This window comes from Muscardinus avellanarius (genome assembly GCF_963383645.1).
Source record: "Muscardinus avellanarius genome assembly, chromosome: 1".
Lineage (NCBI taxonomy): Eukaryota > Metazoa > Chordata > Mammalia > Rodentia > Gliridae > Muscardinus > Muscardinus avellanarius.
The window spans coordinates 143,736,233-143,748,628 of NC_137786.1; the positions used below are offsets into that span (position 1 = coordinate 143,736,233).

At 37.4% G+C, this 12,396-nt stretch overlaps 1 protein-coding gene across 2 annotated transcripts in view; it reads right to left on the reverse strand.

The window, feature by feature from the left end:
* Window positions 1-421: 421 nt before the first annotated feature.
* Window positions 422-12,396, reverse strand: part of ZC3H12C (zinc finger CCCH-type containing 12C) — a gene marked incomplete at both ends in the record, with an annotated part of 82,728 nt that continues 70,753 nt past the window's right edge. For both annotated transcript variants that reach the window (XM_080697014.1, XM_080697013.1), the window contains 4 exons: window positions 422-1,818; window positions 2,694-2,800; window positions 4,994-5,228; window positions 11,540-11,679. In XM_080697014.1, the coding sequence (XP_080553140.1) occupies window positions 422-1,818; window positions 2,694-2,800; window positions 4,994-5,228; window positions 11,540-11,679 (1,879 nt within the window). The remainder of the gene's footprint in view (window positions 1,819-2,693; window positions 2,801-4,993; window positions 5,229-11,539; window positions 11,680-12,396) is intronic.

Below are 12,396 nucleotides of genomic sequence, written 5' to 3' on the forward strand. Positions count from 1 at the left end.
TCTAGTCAAAATTCCACATTCTGAAGATATTAGATATTGTAATTGCTTGCAATTGATAAACAAACACCAAGTTAATAAAACATGAAACAAGGATAAAAAGTGCTGCATATAAACCCCTGATGCACCAAAGATTAATATCAAAGATCACAGATACACCTATTAAATCAAACTGGAGAAACTTCCAGCCAAGGATATAGATTTAAAAAGTAAATGTTAAAAAAAGTTTGAATGTAAAGCAATCCCGTGATATACTTCCACCAAATGGGGCTATACATACAGATTCCATGATACAGTATTTCACATAAATGGATACTATATAACCTCCTTGCTGAGAAGGAGATCACATGTGCTATTGTAGCAAACCTCCCTCAGCATTTGAGCTGAACAAAAACTACTAAACACCACAAAGATGCATCATCTCTCAATAACCCAGCTGTGATTTCTCCACTAAAATGGCTGCAGCGAGCTGCTGGGCGTCTGTCATGTGGGGATTCCTCTTCATAACGAGTCTCACAAGGTCAGGTGGGAAGATGTTGCACAGGTTGATATAAATCTTTTCTCGGTTGTCTTGGTACCTTGGAGGATCTTGTGGCATTCCACAGTACGGTATTCGCCAGGTGGGCTCCTGCTGTTCGGGTAGGCTCTGGAAGGTGAACTGCTCATAACATGGTGGCGTGGAGTTATCAGGCAATGAGTAAGTCTGCCGATAGCCATATGCATCCATCCCGAAACTTGGCCTATCCCAGCTTCCCAGGCCTTCCTGGCGAGAGTAAGGCTTTCTTTGTCGTGAAGGAGAACTGTCATAGAGTCGAGAATCAGAAATGCTGTCTATTCTTGTGGTCACTAAGGACCTCCCTAGGTGTGGTGCCTTAGAGTGTGCTGAACTTGGAGGAGAAGGGTAATCACCAGGACAGCTGGACCGGGCACTCACAGCAGGATGCTGCAGATGCATAGCCACATGTGGAAGAGGAGGCTTGTGATGGAACTTTGGTTCTTCATGACTATAACTTTGCACTCTGGTTAAAGGGTCATGGAAATTCTGCAGGAAGGGCTGGGAATTAAGGCGGCTGTGAGGGTGCATGTGTTGACACTTCAAATTCTCTTCCAGCTGTGGGTCAGGAGAACTGACGTAGGACCGGTCGTTGTACCCCACATAGGAGTCACTGCTTCCACAGCTCATGCTCCCTTCACTGCTGCAGTCAGAAGCTACAGAACTTATCCTGTAATCTGTGTCTAATGAGAAACGTCTTTCCGGACTGCGTGGGCCTGAGATGCTCAGATTGGAATAGGCATTCAACATGGAATAATATCCAATGTCAACAGGCGAGTCGCATTTTGGATACTGTTCATAAGGCATTGGCGTTCCATGATTTTTGGTTGCCATCATCAATGGAGGATACTGTCCCTGTGGTCTTTGATCCTGAGGTGGGAAAAGAACTCCAGATGGAAGGCCATTGCTTAAAGATGCAGTGCTTTGGGGTTTTGCAGTAGGAGTAGCCGGTATACTAACTAGGGATGGCACAGACCTGGTTTCCAATTTGTTTTTGGTGGGAAGCTTCTCTTCTAGGTCTTGGTAGACTTGAGTCCTGATGCTTGGATCTGACTGCCTCTTTGGAGCACCTCGTTTTACATCAGAAGTGCTATCACCCTTAGTGCTACAGGGAACACTGTTGCTTTTCACCAGTCCTCCCTCATTTGCAGTTTTGGCTGCCGTATTTCTAGACATAGCACGAAGTTCATCAGCCACTGACCGCTGAGGCTGACTGCCCCTTTCAGGATGGTAATATTTGCACTTGTGTCCGTAGGTACACTTCTTTCCTATGAAGAGTAAAATTAATTAGTCAAAGGAGCATATCATCAGATCCTCAAGTCAGTGTGGCACTACTGTTTTAACTTGTGAAAGAGACAAAGGCAGAAGGGGAAGATGTGCTGAGTGTTACTACTCTGTTTTGTAATTTTAAGAAATGCCACTTTTTGACTTCTCACTTCTTTTCTAGTGAGAGTGTATGAAATTTGGTCAAATGATTAATGATCACCTTGTAGTTTTTGGCTAATACCCTACTACATTCTCAACTTATACCTGCCTCTTCTCTTGCAGTAGGATTTTATAATCAGGTAGGAAATTTTGTTTTGAAGAACAACTATACTGGTAATATTGTAATAAAACAAGGCTCAACTGATTTGTGTCTAGACATAAGAATTCTAAGTTTTCATCCACTTAAAAAACTAACATCATGTAGGATTAATTACATTTTCATACCACATTTTAATTCAGGGAAGTATATGTGTATTGAACCCATATAGGTAAGATAATTATTTTTCATGGCTAATACATTTTCTTATATTAAATTATAACACAAAGAACTAGATAATATGCCACCCAAACTTTTAAATATTTACTTATTTATTATTTGTATATGTGTGAGATACTGGGGATTGGACCAAGGGCTATTCTACCTCCAAGCTACACCTTCAGCTCTCTTGTTTTGAAATAGGATCTTGGTAAGTTGCTGAGTCTCACTACTTGCTGAGGATGTCTCTGAATCTTTGATCCTCCTGTCTCAGCCTCCCAAATACTGGGATTAAAGGCATGTACCACCATGCTTGGCTTAAATGCTTATTTTTTATTAACAAAAGTTTAACAATATATCATGTTCTAAAGGCAAATATTTAATATTTATAAAGAAAGTTACCATATGGACAAGGTTGCTTTTTGTGTTCAGGAACAATAGGTTTCTTCCTCAGAAAATTATCCAGACTTGGGCCGTGTCTGCCAAGAGGGTCATCAGGGGGCATGAACCTACCAAAGAGATAATAAACATGATATATAAGTAGGAGGCTGACCATTTAAAGATATAGTAAAAAGATTTATTCATCCTAAATTATCTGTTGAAATTTTAATAGAAGTGTTTTAATTCAACATTTACAGCATTAAAAAAATCAGTACATAAAGTTCTCTTTTCTTTCTTTCTTTCTTTCTTTCTTTCTTTCTTTCTTTCTTTCTTTCTTTCTTTCTTTTTTTTTTTTTTTGCGGGTCTGGGGATGGAACCCAGAGGCATCTGACCTCCGAGCTACACCCCCTGCCCTATTTTTTATTCTTTATTTTGAAACAGCGTCTAAGTTGAGGAGGGCCGCACTAAGTAGCTGAGGTTGTCTGTGAACCGTGATCCTCTGGTCTCAGCCTCCCGAATGCTGGGATTAAAAGCTGTGCACCACCACGCCTGGCTCAAGTTCTCTTTTCTTAATGGAAAAAAATTTTTAAATGTCTTAAGCGGAACTTGTATTTGTTTTAATTCAAATAAGTTTTGAGATTAGCATGACCTATTCATTTTTCCCTTCTTAGTCTTGAGATTTTGGTAAGGATATTAGAAGATAATTATAGTCACACTTTGGAGAGTTCTGGAAAAAAACAGCATTCCAGTGAGGTGGGGAATGAGGAGGAGACGCTGAGGAAGGGAGAGGAGGGTGGCAGAACACAGGGAGAAGACAGTCTTGCCAGGCACCAACCATATGTCAGATATGCAATACACAATAATCCCACTGAGTGCTCACTCCACTCTAGAGATTAAATGTGCTTCTCAGATAAGACAGAAAAAAAAAAAAACTGTAAGTAAGCTTGTTATTTTGAACTGACAGTTCAGGACTTCATGGGATGCATGAAGACAAGAAGTTATGACTGAAGAATTACACTACTCGTTATGTCACTGTGTGAACTTGAAGTAAGCTCAAGCATTTATCTAAAAATAGGAATAATGCAAAAAATATGTGAACTCTTAGGGGAGTATAAAAATGGCTAAGTAATAAGACTTAGCAATATAGTGTTTACTATTATAAAACCAATACTATAAAATTATAAGTTAAAAGACAAAAAAGTAACACCAATCCCACAATTTTAGTACATTTCCCATGTCTGTTTTAAGCTTTGTTTTTAACATGAAAGTGTTTTCCTGTTTCTTGACAGTCTTTACAATAATTATGAATAGTTGAATGATATTTCAGTAGAATAGCATTTTAACTTGATTTCTGCATTGTATGTTTAGTTGCGTTTGGACTCTTGTAGTTATTATTGTTCATCATTTGCTGTACTAGGCATTGAATCCAGGGCTTTGTGCATCTAGGTAAGCACATCACCACTGAGCTACATCCCAAGTGATGGATTTTTGCAATTGTAAATAATATAGAAATAAACATATCTGATCTTTTTTCTTCATTATATATCCCAAGAAATTAAATTATTGGGTTGGGAAGGTAAACATATTTTTGAAGCTTCTGCTAATTTCTGCTAAATTATACATCAGTTTTAAAAAATTTTAAATTGTACATCAGTTTTCTGGGTGTGATGGTGCAAGCTTGTAATCACCACACTTGGGAGGCAGAGACAGGAGGATCATGCAGGTTCGAGGCCAGCCTCATCTGGCTTAAGAGACCCTGTTTTCAAATAAAATATAAAATAGGTCTGGGAGTGTAGCCTGGAGGTAGAAAGGTTCCTTCCCCAATACCACCAAAAAAAAAAAAAAAAAAAAAAAAAGTACATCAGTTTACATACATATTTAATAGCAGAAGGTACACAGAAAATATTTTGTGAATTAAACAAGTGAGAAGATAAACTTTTTCTACATATTTATTAATACATTTATTTCTCATGGCACATATTGGTTCATGCCATTTGTTATCTATTTATAGACTGTGATCACCACTGGGGTCTTCTAGTGGTTTAATAACATTGCCAGCTAATACAAGTTTTAGAATCTAAGAGGCTTTCTCTGACTCAAGTATGGTGGTTGTGATTAGGGAAGGGCAGGGGCTGGAGGCTTATACAAGGTCTCCCACAGCACAAGTCTGGAGTTTTTTTTTGTCTCCCATTGAGGGTTAGTGGGGAATCAGTTGTTGGAACAAACCAATCTTGGTTTTGGCCAGTGGCAAAGAAAAAATTCTGTAGCAGCTTCCAGGGATAGTTATATTTTCAGGAAAGCAGTAACACTGGTTTACTTACTTGTCATTGACAAAGGAATACATTAATAAGCGCTCGTCTATGAACTTCTTCCATTCTGGTTTTTCATTAGCCAGATCCCGGTAGTTATCATTGGACACAATTATACCATCCGACTCAAAAGCCAGCTTCACAATGAACCTGTCGTCATAGCACACAACTCTTCTTCCCTGGACTCGCCGGGACGGTGTGAACACCAGGATTTTATCCTTTTCTAGTTTGCGTAAAATTTCCTGATCTGCAAGAATCATAGTGGTATAATTTGAGAAGTTAATACATATACAACATATATGGCAATTTTCATGAAATGTACGTTTTTATGATTAGACATATATATAATTTAGAGATTATAACTTACAGTTTATAGATGCAACATAATTTCTAACTCAATAATATGTTTCAGGAATTTCTATTCCTGAAAAAGTTCATGAAGTTCATAAAACTTCAACACACTGAGCAAATTCTGATTTTCATTTCATGAAGCGTTGCTTATGAGCTAGAGCCATGAGCACTACTGTTCTAACACCACTCCTCTCATAGCCCTGCCATAATGATATCCTCACAAATTACCATACAGGGCTCAAGAACAAGCAACAGAAATTTTCCTCCCAAGTTTGCTTGGATATTTTGTAGTTTTTTTTTTTTTTTGTAACTGGTGAATGTGATGGTGGGAAAATCTGAAAGGAAGCTATAGAAGCAGTGGACGTGGCAAAAGGAAAGCTTTAATAATGCAGAAAGTTAAAGAGAAAGGAGGCAATGAGGTCAAAGTGTTGGCTATTATATGTTCTATGTCCTTTCTAACATGGTAACAAATGTCAATTAGTAATTTCTAAAAAAATCCATCTCTTTGGTAGACAATGGCCACATGCCTATGCTGTGACATGTGCTGTGCTAAGGTGTCAAAGGCATCGATTTTGAAGAGACCTCTCCTCCAAGAGGATCCAACATGTAAACAAGGTGAGCAAAAGTGCAATTGCCATAGCAGAAATATAGGCAGGCTTTGGAAGAAAAGGAAATAAAAGCAGAACATTAGTGGACAAAATGTGGGTTTAGACTTAGCAAATTATGAATAATTCTGAGGTCCTGCTGCTTTCCTTACCTGGAGATCACAATCTCTTTCAGCCTGTACATGTAATGGACAGACTATGTGGATAGACTTGTATAAAGGCACCCAGCACAGGGTCTGGCAAGCTCTCAGTAACACTGTGCTCTTTAACTTAACAGAGGCATGGAATTGTTGATTTTCATAAGTCGCAGAACACCAATAGAAACTCAAAAGCCCAGCTGTGAGGCTGAGACAGGAGGAGCACAGTTCGCGTGGCCAGTCTCAGCTACTTAGTGAGGCCTTCTGCAACTTAGTGAGACCCTGATTCAAAATAAAGAATAAAAAAAAAATAGGGCAGGGGGTGTAGCTCAGAGGTCGAATGCCCCTGGGTTCCTTCCCCAGACTTGGGAAGAAAAAAAAAAAAAAAAAAAAAGAAAATTGAAAGCCCAAACTCAATTACAGAATGTCATATTATAATTACTTTGTGTGTTTTTAATATGTTTTTGCATTACTGGGGATGGAAAACAGGGGCATTGTATCTCTCTGAACTACACCCCCAGTCCTACTTTTTAGTCCTTTCTAAAATTTTGACGCAGGGTCTCACTGAGTTGAGAAGGGACTCCCTAAGTAGCTGAGGCTGTCTGCAAACCATAACCCTCCAGTCTCAGCCTCCCAAATGCTGGGATTACAAGTGTGTGCCACCATGCCCAGCTCTCTAATAAATATTTTGAGGACAGTTACTATGTTTCATTTTTCTTTGTATTCAACAGCAGCTATCTAATGAAATACATCAGTAGCTGTTCAATGACTGTGGAGTGAATTAGAAAACAAGTTACTTAAAGATGAACACTCTAGTATGTTCCAATCTATTCATCTTACTGTGTTTATGAGTAATTTGTGGAACTTCATCATTTTTGAAAATAATTATTGATGTATGATATACCTTGAGCCTCACTGAAGAGACTGGAAGAATAGCATGGCAGCTACCATATCATGGCAGTCATTATCACCTTGCTTAATTTGCATTTATGGAACAGCTAATGAGGTTGAAAGGACAAAAATGAGGACAACACATAAAAATCCCTAATTAAATATGGGTTCAGTATAAGCAGTAAGGTAAAACAGCACTCATTGTACTGTAAATGAATGGAAGATTAGCAAGAGTGTTAGTCTAAATCTATGATTCTGAAAACATTAACATTTTCTATCAAGTGCGTGTGTGTGTGTGCACACACACATGCCTATGTGCATTGTAAGTACTAGACTATTCAATTTAACAAGTATTAAAAGGTTCAGTGCTTTAGTCAAGAAAACTGTTACCTTGGGGAGAGAAAACTAAAACTTAAATGCCTCTGATAATAGTTCTGGCATTTACAAAGTAAACTGCATACTGATGTATTATTCTAGTGGCCTGGCATACTAGTACTTTTAATGTTAACTCAGCCACTCTTCACATTGTATGTCATTATTTCTCCTTCTTGGTCCCATATTCCTTTCTGGCTTAAAAAGCTTGCAAATCATTTATAGACTTAAACACTGCCTTTTCTTTTTCAGTTTACTTTAACACCCCCCACCTCACTGATTATTAAGTGTTGCAAGCTCCCCGAAGAAAATCAGGAAAGTAAGGAAAAGTACTAAGATGTAAGGAGCTCTGGGAGTGGTGGTGCATGCCTGTAATTTCAGTACTTGGGAAGCTGAGATGGGAGAAGCACAGGTTCAAGGCCAGTCTCAGCAAGCAAGACTCTCAGCAATCTAGTGAGACCATGTTTCAAAAAAACAACAAAAAAGGGCTGGGTGTAGCTCAGAGGTAGAATGTGTCTAGGTTCAATCACCAGTGCCCTCCCACAAGCCCAAATAAATGTAAATACAATAAAAAAAATAAAATGGGGCTGGAGGTATAGTTCAGAGTAGAATGACCCTGGGTTCATTCTCCACTGCCCCCTCACAAAACAACAACAAATAAATAAATAAATAAATAAATAAATAAATAAACAAAAATAAAATACATAAATAAAATAGGACTGGGGGTGTAGTTCAGACGTAGGGCATTCCTGAGTTTAATCTACAGTATAATATTTAAAAAAGAAGTAATGAAGACTTCATGAGACTACAACTCAAAGGCATTTACTGTTAACAAACTAATATTTTTTGTTTTTAGTGATTTTTGTCATGCATTTCTCTTTCTACTATTGAAATATGCATGTGTATATATGTGTGTATATACACAGTAATAAAACAAACCTACATTTTATGCAGAAGATTTCTCATTAAAACTCTACCTAAATATCCTTCCTTCCTTCCTTCCTTCATTCCTTCCTTCCTTCCTTCCTTCCTTTGTTCTTTGTTTCTTCCTTTCTTTCTTTCTTTTGTGGTACTGGGAGTGGAACCCAGGGGCTTTCTACCTCCAGGCTCTCCTCGCAGACCTATTTAATACTTTATTTGGAAACAGGGTCTCACTAAGTTACTGAGAGCCTCACTAAGTAGCTGAGGCTGGCTTCAAACCTGTGCGATCCTCCTGTCTCCCAAGCGAGGGGATTACAAGCATGCACCACCACGCCCGGCTCTGCCTAAATATTTGAATGCAAATTATATTGTTATATTAATGTATTTTAATTTATTGAAGCATTCTTCTAATAAGTACAATTTGTTTTTTATTCAAAATCATACTGTATTGAATGTCTTTGTTCATAAATCTTTGTGCCTCTGGTGTATTTTCTGGGGACTTTTTTTTTTTTTTTTTTTTTAGCAGTACTGGGGATAGAACCAAGCTATATCCTCAGCCCTGTTTTTTATTCTTTATTTTTGAAACAAGGTCTCACTAAGTTGTGGATGGCCTCACTAAGCAGCTGAGTTTGGCCATGATTACAAGCATGTGCCACCACACCCAGCGGGGCTTACTCCTAAAAGGGGAGCTAATAGATCTAAGAGTGGAGTAGTCTCCCTACCTTGTTCATGGGGGGTATGTTCCAAGACCCCATGTGGATTCCTGAAATCACAGATAGTACTGAACTCTATACAGTCTACTTTTTCCTGTACATGTCCATGATATCCATACAGAGATATCCATGATAAACATACATACCCATGATAAAGTTCATTTTATAAATTAGGCACAGTAAAAGTAATAGTAATGAAATAAAATGATTATAACAGTACACTGTTTAAAAGTTATGCTGAATGTGGTCTTTCCCAAAATCTTATTGTAGCATGAATCTTAGCAATCTCAGCATACAGTTTTTTCTTTAGTTTGAGAACTTCTATTTTTTCCTTATAAGGGAAGTACTTCATAGCTTCTCTTTGGCATATCCAAATTGACAGCATAATTCTTGAACTCTGGGTACATTATTAATATAAGGGTTACTGCCAATAGTCAAACTGATAATAGAGGAAGGCTACCGAGTGAGCAATGAGTGGGTAGCACATACAGTGTGGATAAGCTAAACAGAGGGATGACTGATGTCATGGAAAGGGTGTAGCTGGATAGCAAAGGATTTCATCACAGCACTCAAACAGGTGTGCAATTTAAAACTTATGAACAACTTATTTTCGGGAGTTTTCAAACACTTTTGGACTGTGACAGACCTTGGGTAATAATTATGTCCAAAATGAAACCTAAAATAAAGGAGGACTACTATGGTGCTAGCATTTAAGATCAACTGATTTACAGAAAGGTTGCAGCAATTTACATTTACACAAGAGTGTATGAATAAGTCCTTTAGGGCACTGAATCTATTTTTTTTTTTTTTTTTGTGGTACTGGGGTTCCTGGAAGCCCTTCTACCTCTGGGCTACACTCCCAGACCTATTTTTATACTTTTTTATTTGGAAACAGGGTCTCTTAAGCCAGCACGGCTGGCTTCGAACCTGCGTGATCCTCCTGTCTCCGCCTCCCAAGCGCAGGGATTACAAGCATGCACCACCACCCTCGGCGGGGCACTGAATCTTATGAAAAAAATTAGAGTTGTGTAGACTTGTATTTCTTTAATTACTAATCAAGTTGATATTTCTCCTTCTTATTGGCTGTTGGGAGTGGTTTATCCCCACAACACCATTTTACTGTTGTTATACTAGAGAAAGCTCTATTTATCAAGCTATAGGAGCTCTTCATGTTGAGAACACAGATATTTTCATTGCATTTTTTTCTTCATGCAATTGGTGAGATCTTATTTTTAAGAAAAAATTCCCAAAGGTAGAAGCTTATTATCTGGGTGCAGTTACACCTATTTTCCCTTCATAATTACTTCTCAAAATGTGAATTTAGAAATGCTTTCCCCTATTACTAGTAATAATCATTGATAGTTTAATTTCTGACAATTAATTCTTCAACTATCTGGAATTTATTGTTATAGGTTATAAGATTAGCGTATTTTTTCCCCACAGAGTTATTCCTCCACATTGATAATATTAGTTGAATTATGCCAGGTCTCAACTTTATATTTTAACAGAGGTTATAGTTTGATTTATGGCTTTGGAATCCAACATTACTTGTCTATTCATCTTTTCCTAATTTAACAATGACTTAATAATTGCAAATAAAAAGAATGTCTTAAAATAATCTTCCCCTTTGGGCACACAGCAAGTGGTATCTTCATTTGCTTTTGATTTGAAAAGTGTTGCAGTTTCCTTCACTGGTTCCTATAGTTTTTGTTAATCCTGGAGGTGGAGAGAAGGACAGGAGGGGTTGGATGCTGACTTTGAATCACTGAAATTGAGCAAAATGTTCAATAGCAATGAAAAGGTACGGAAGACATCTCTACCTGAAATTCATGCATTTAAAAAGAAGAAAATAATGCAAAGTATGAATATAAAGAGTTCAGTTGAGATCCAATCATTTCCTTATTCTTGACTGGACAGCATACTCTAGAATCACATAGGCCTTTTTGAAATGGTAGCCATTAGAACTTGACTACCCAGGTAATCTCATTTCCTATAGCATATAAGAAAAATGGGGTCCAAAGAGGTTCAGTGGGTTATTCCAAGCCCTTGGCTATTGAATGGTAAAGCTAGATTTCTTGATTCTTAGGGTATCTCTAAAAGTCAGAATTTTATAAAATCTGAAGCCAAAGTTTCCACATAAATGAAAAAAAGGAGCTGGGCGTGGTGGCGCACGCTTGTAATCCCCGTACTTGGGAGGCAGAGGCAGGAGGACCGCACAGGTTCAAAGCCAGCCTTGATGGCTTAAGAGACCCTGTTTTCCACATAAAATATAAATTAGGTCTGGGAGTGTAGCCTGGAGATAGAAGGGTTTCCAGGAACCTCCGTACCACAAAAAAAAAAGGAAAGAAAAAAAAGAAAGAAAGGCAACAATAACAACAAATGACTTAGGTCACAAAGATTAGTAGTGTTCAGTTAATATAATTATTTTTTAAACCAAAGCAACATTAATGCCTCATGTAAGACAATGTCACGGTTACACAGAGTATGCAGAAACAGATCAGAAATACCTGAGAGTACCAACTATCTGAACAAGCAGGTGTTATATGGAAGCTAGTGTGATGAACTTACCTGTAATGAGAGCATCAGGTCGAGATTGTTCTTTTCTCCAAGCAGGAACAAAAACTGTAATATCTTTGTGTCCTCTTTCCAAAAACCAATCCACTGCCAATTTTATTCCTCGGCAGGAAAATACTTCTTTGTTTCCATGGCTGCAAGATTATTTCAGAATACTTAGAACACAACTATATTCAAGTTAATTAATTCAAGGTTATAAACAGAAATGATCACATCATTTCAATAATAAGAGATTTGGAAGTTAAAAGTTGCATGGCTAAGAGGAAAAATTAAAATAACTTGGTTGAAAATCAAGATCTGTGAAGGAAAAAATGTAACTAGTATGTGGAAAATGAAGAAAACTGAGTTTTCAATGTATAGTGGTAAAGGTTAACTAGTTAGATACAGTATCTTTTTGATTAGGATAAAGAATAAAGAAAGTGTTTTCAGCCGCAAGGAAGTATTTCAATCAAATACAAAGAAGTCATACACACAAACAAAAACATAAACATAGTAGAATAAAGTACTTAGGACTTTCTCAAATATTTTTCTTTATAAGAAAAATAGGTATACATTTCAATCTAATGACCAAGTAATGAATGCAAGTTTTTTTAGGTGACCAATGTAAAATAACCTATCACACACTCACTAAAAGGAAAAAACATGTTCACAAACCTTAATCTCACACAACAAACACTTTCCATATCCTGGAATGAAAAGACACCGTGTTTCTATTCAACAATGTTGTGCTGGACAAGGATTACCGATGACAACAGAGCATTGAACATTGGATTAACAGTCTTAGTGCCTAAAAGAAAATGTCTAACTCAGTTTAATTATTCAATAAGTATTTACATAACACCAGACTCTGA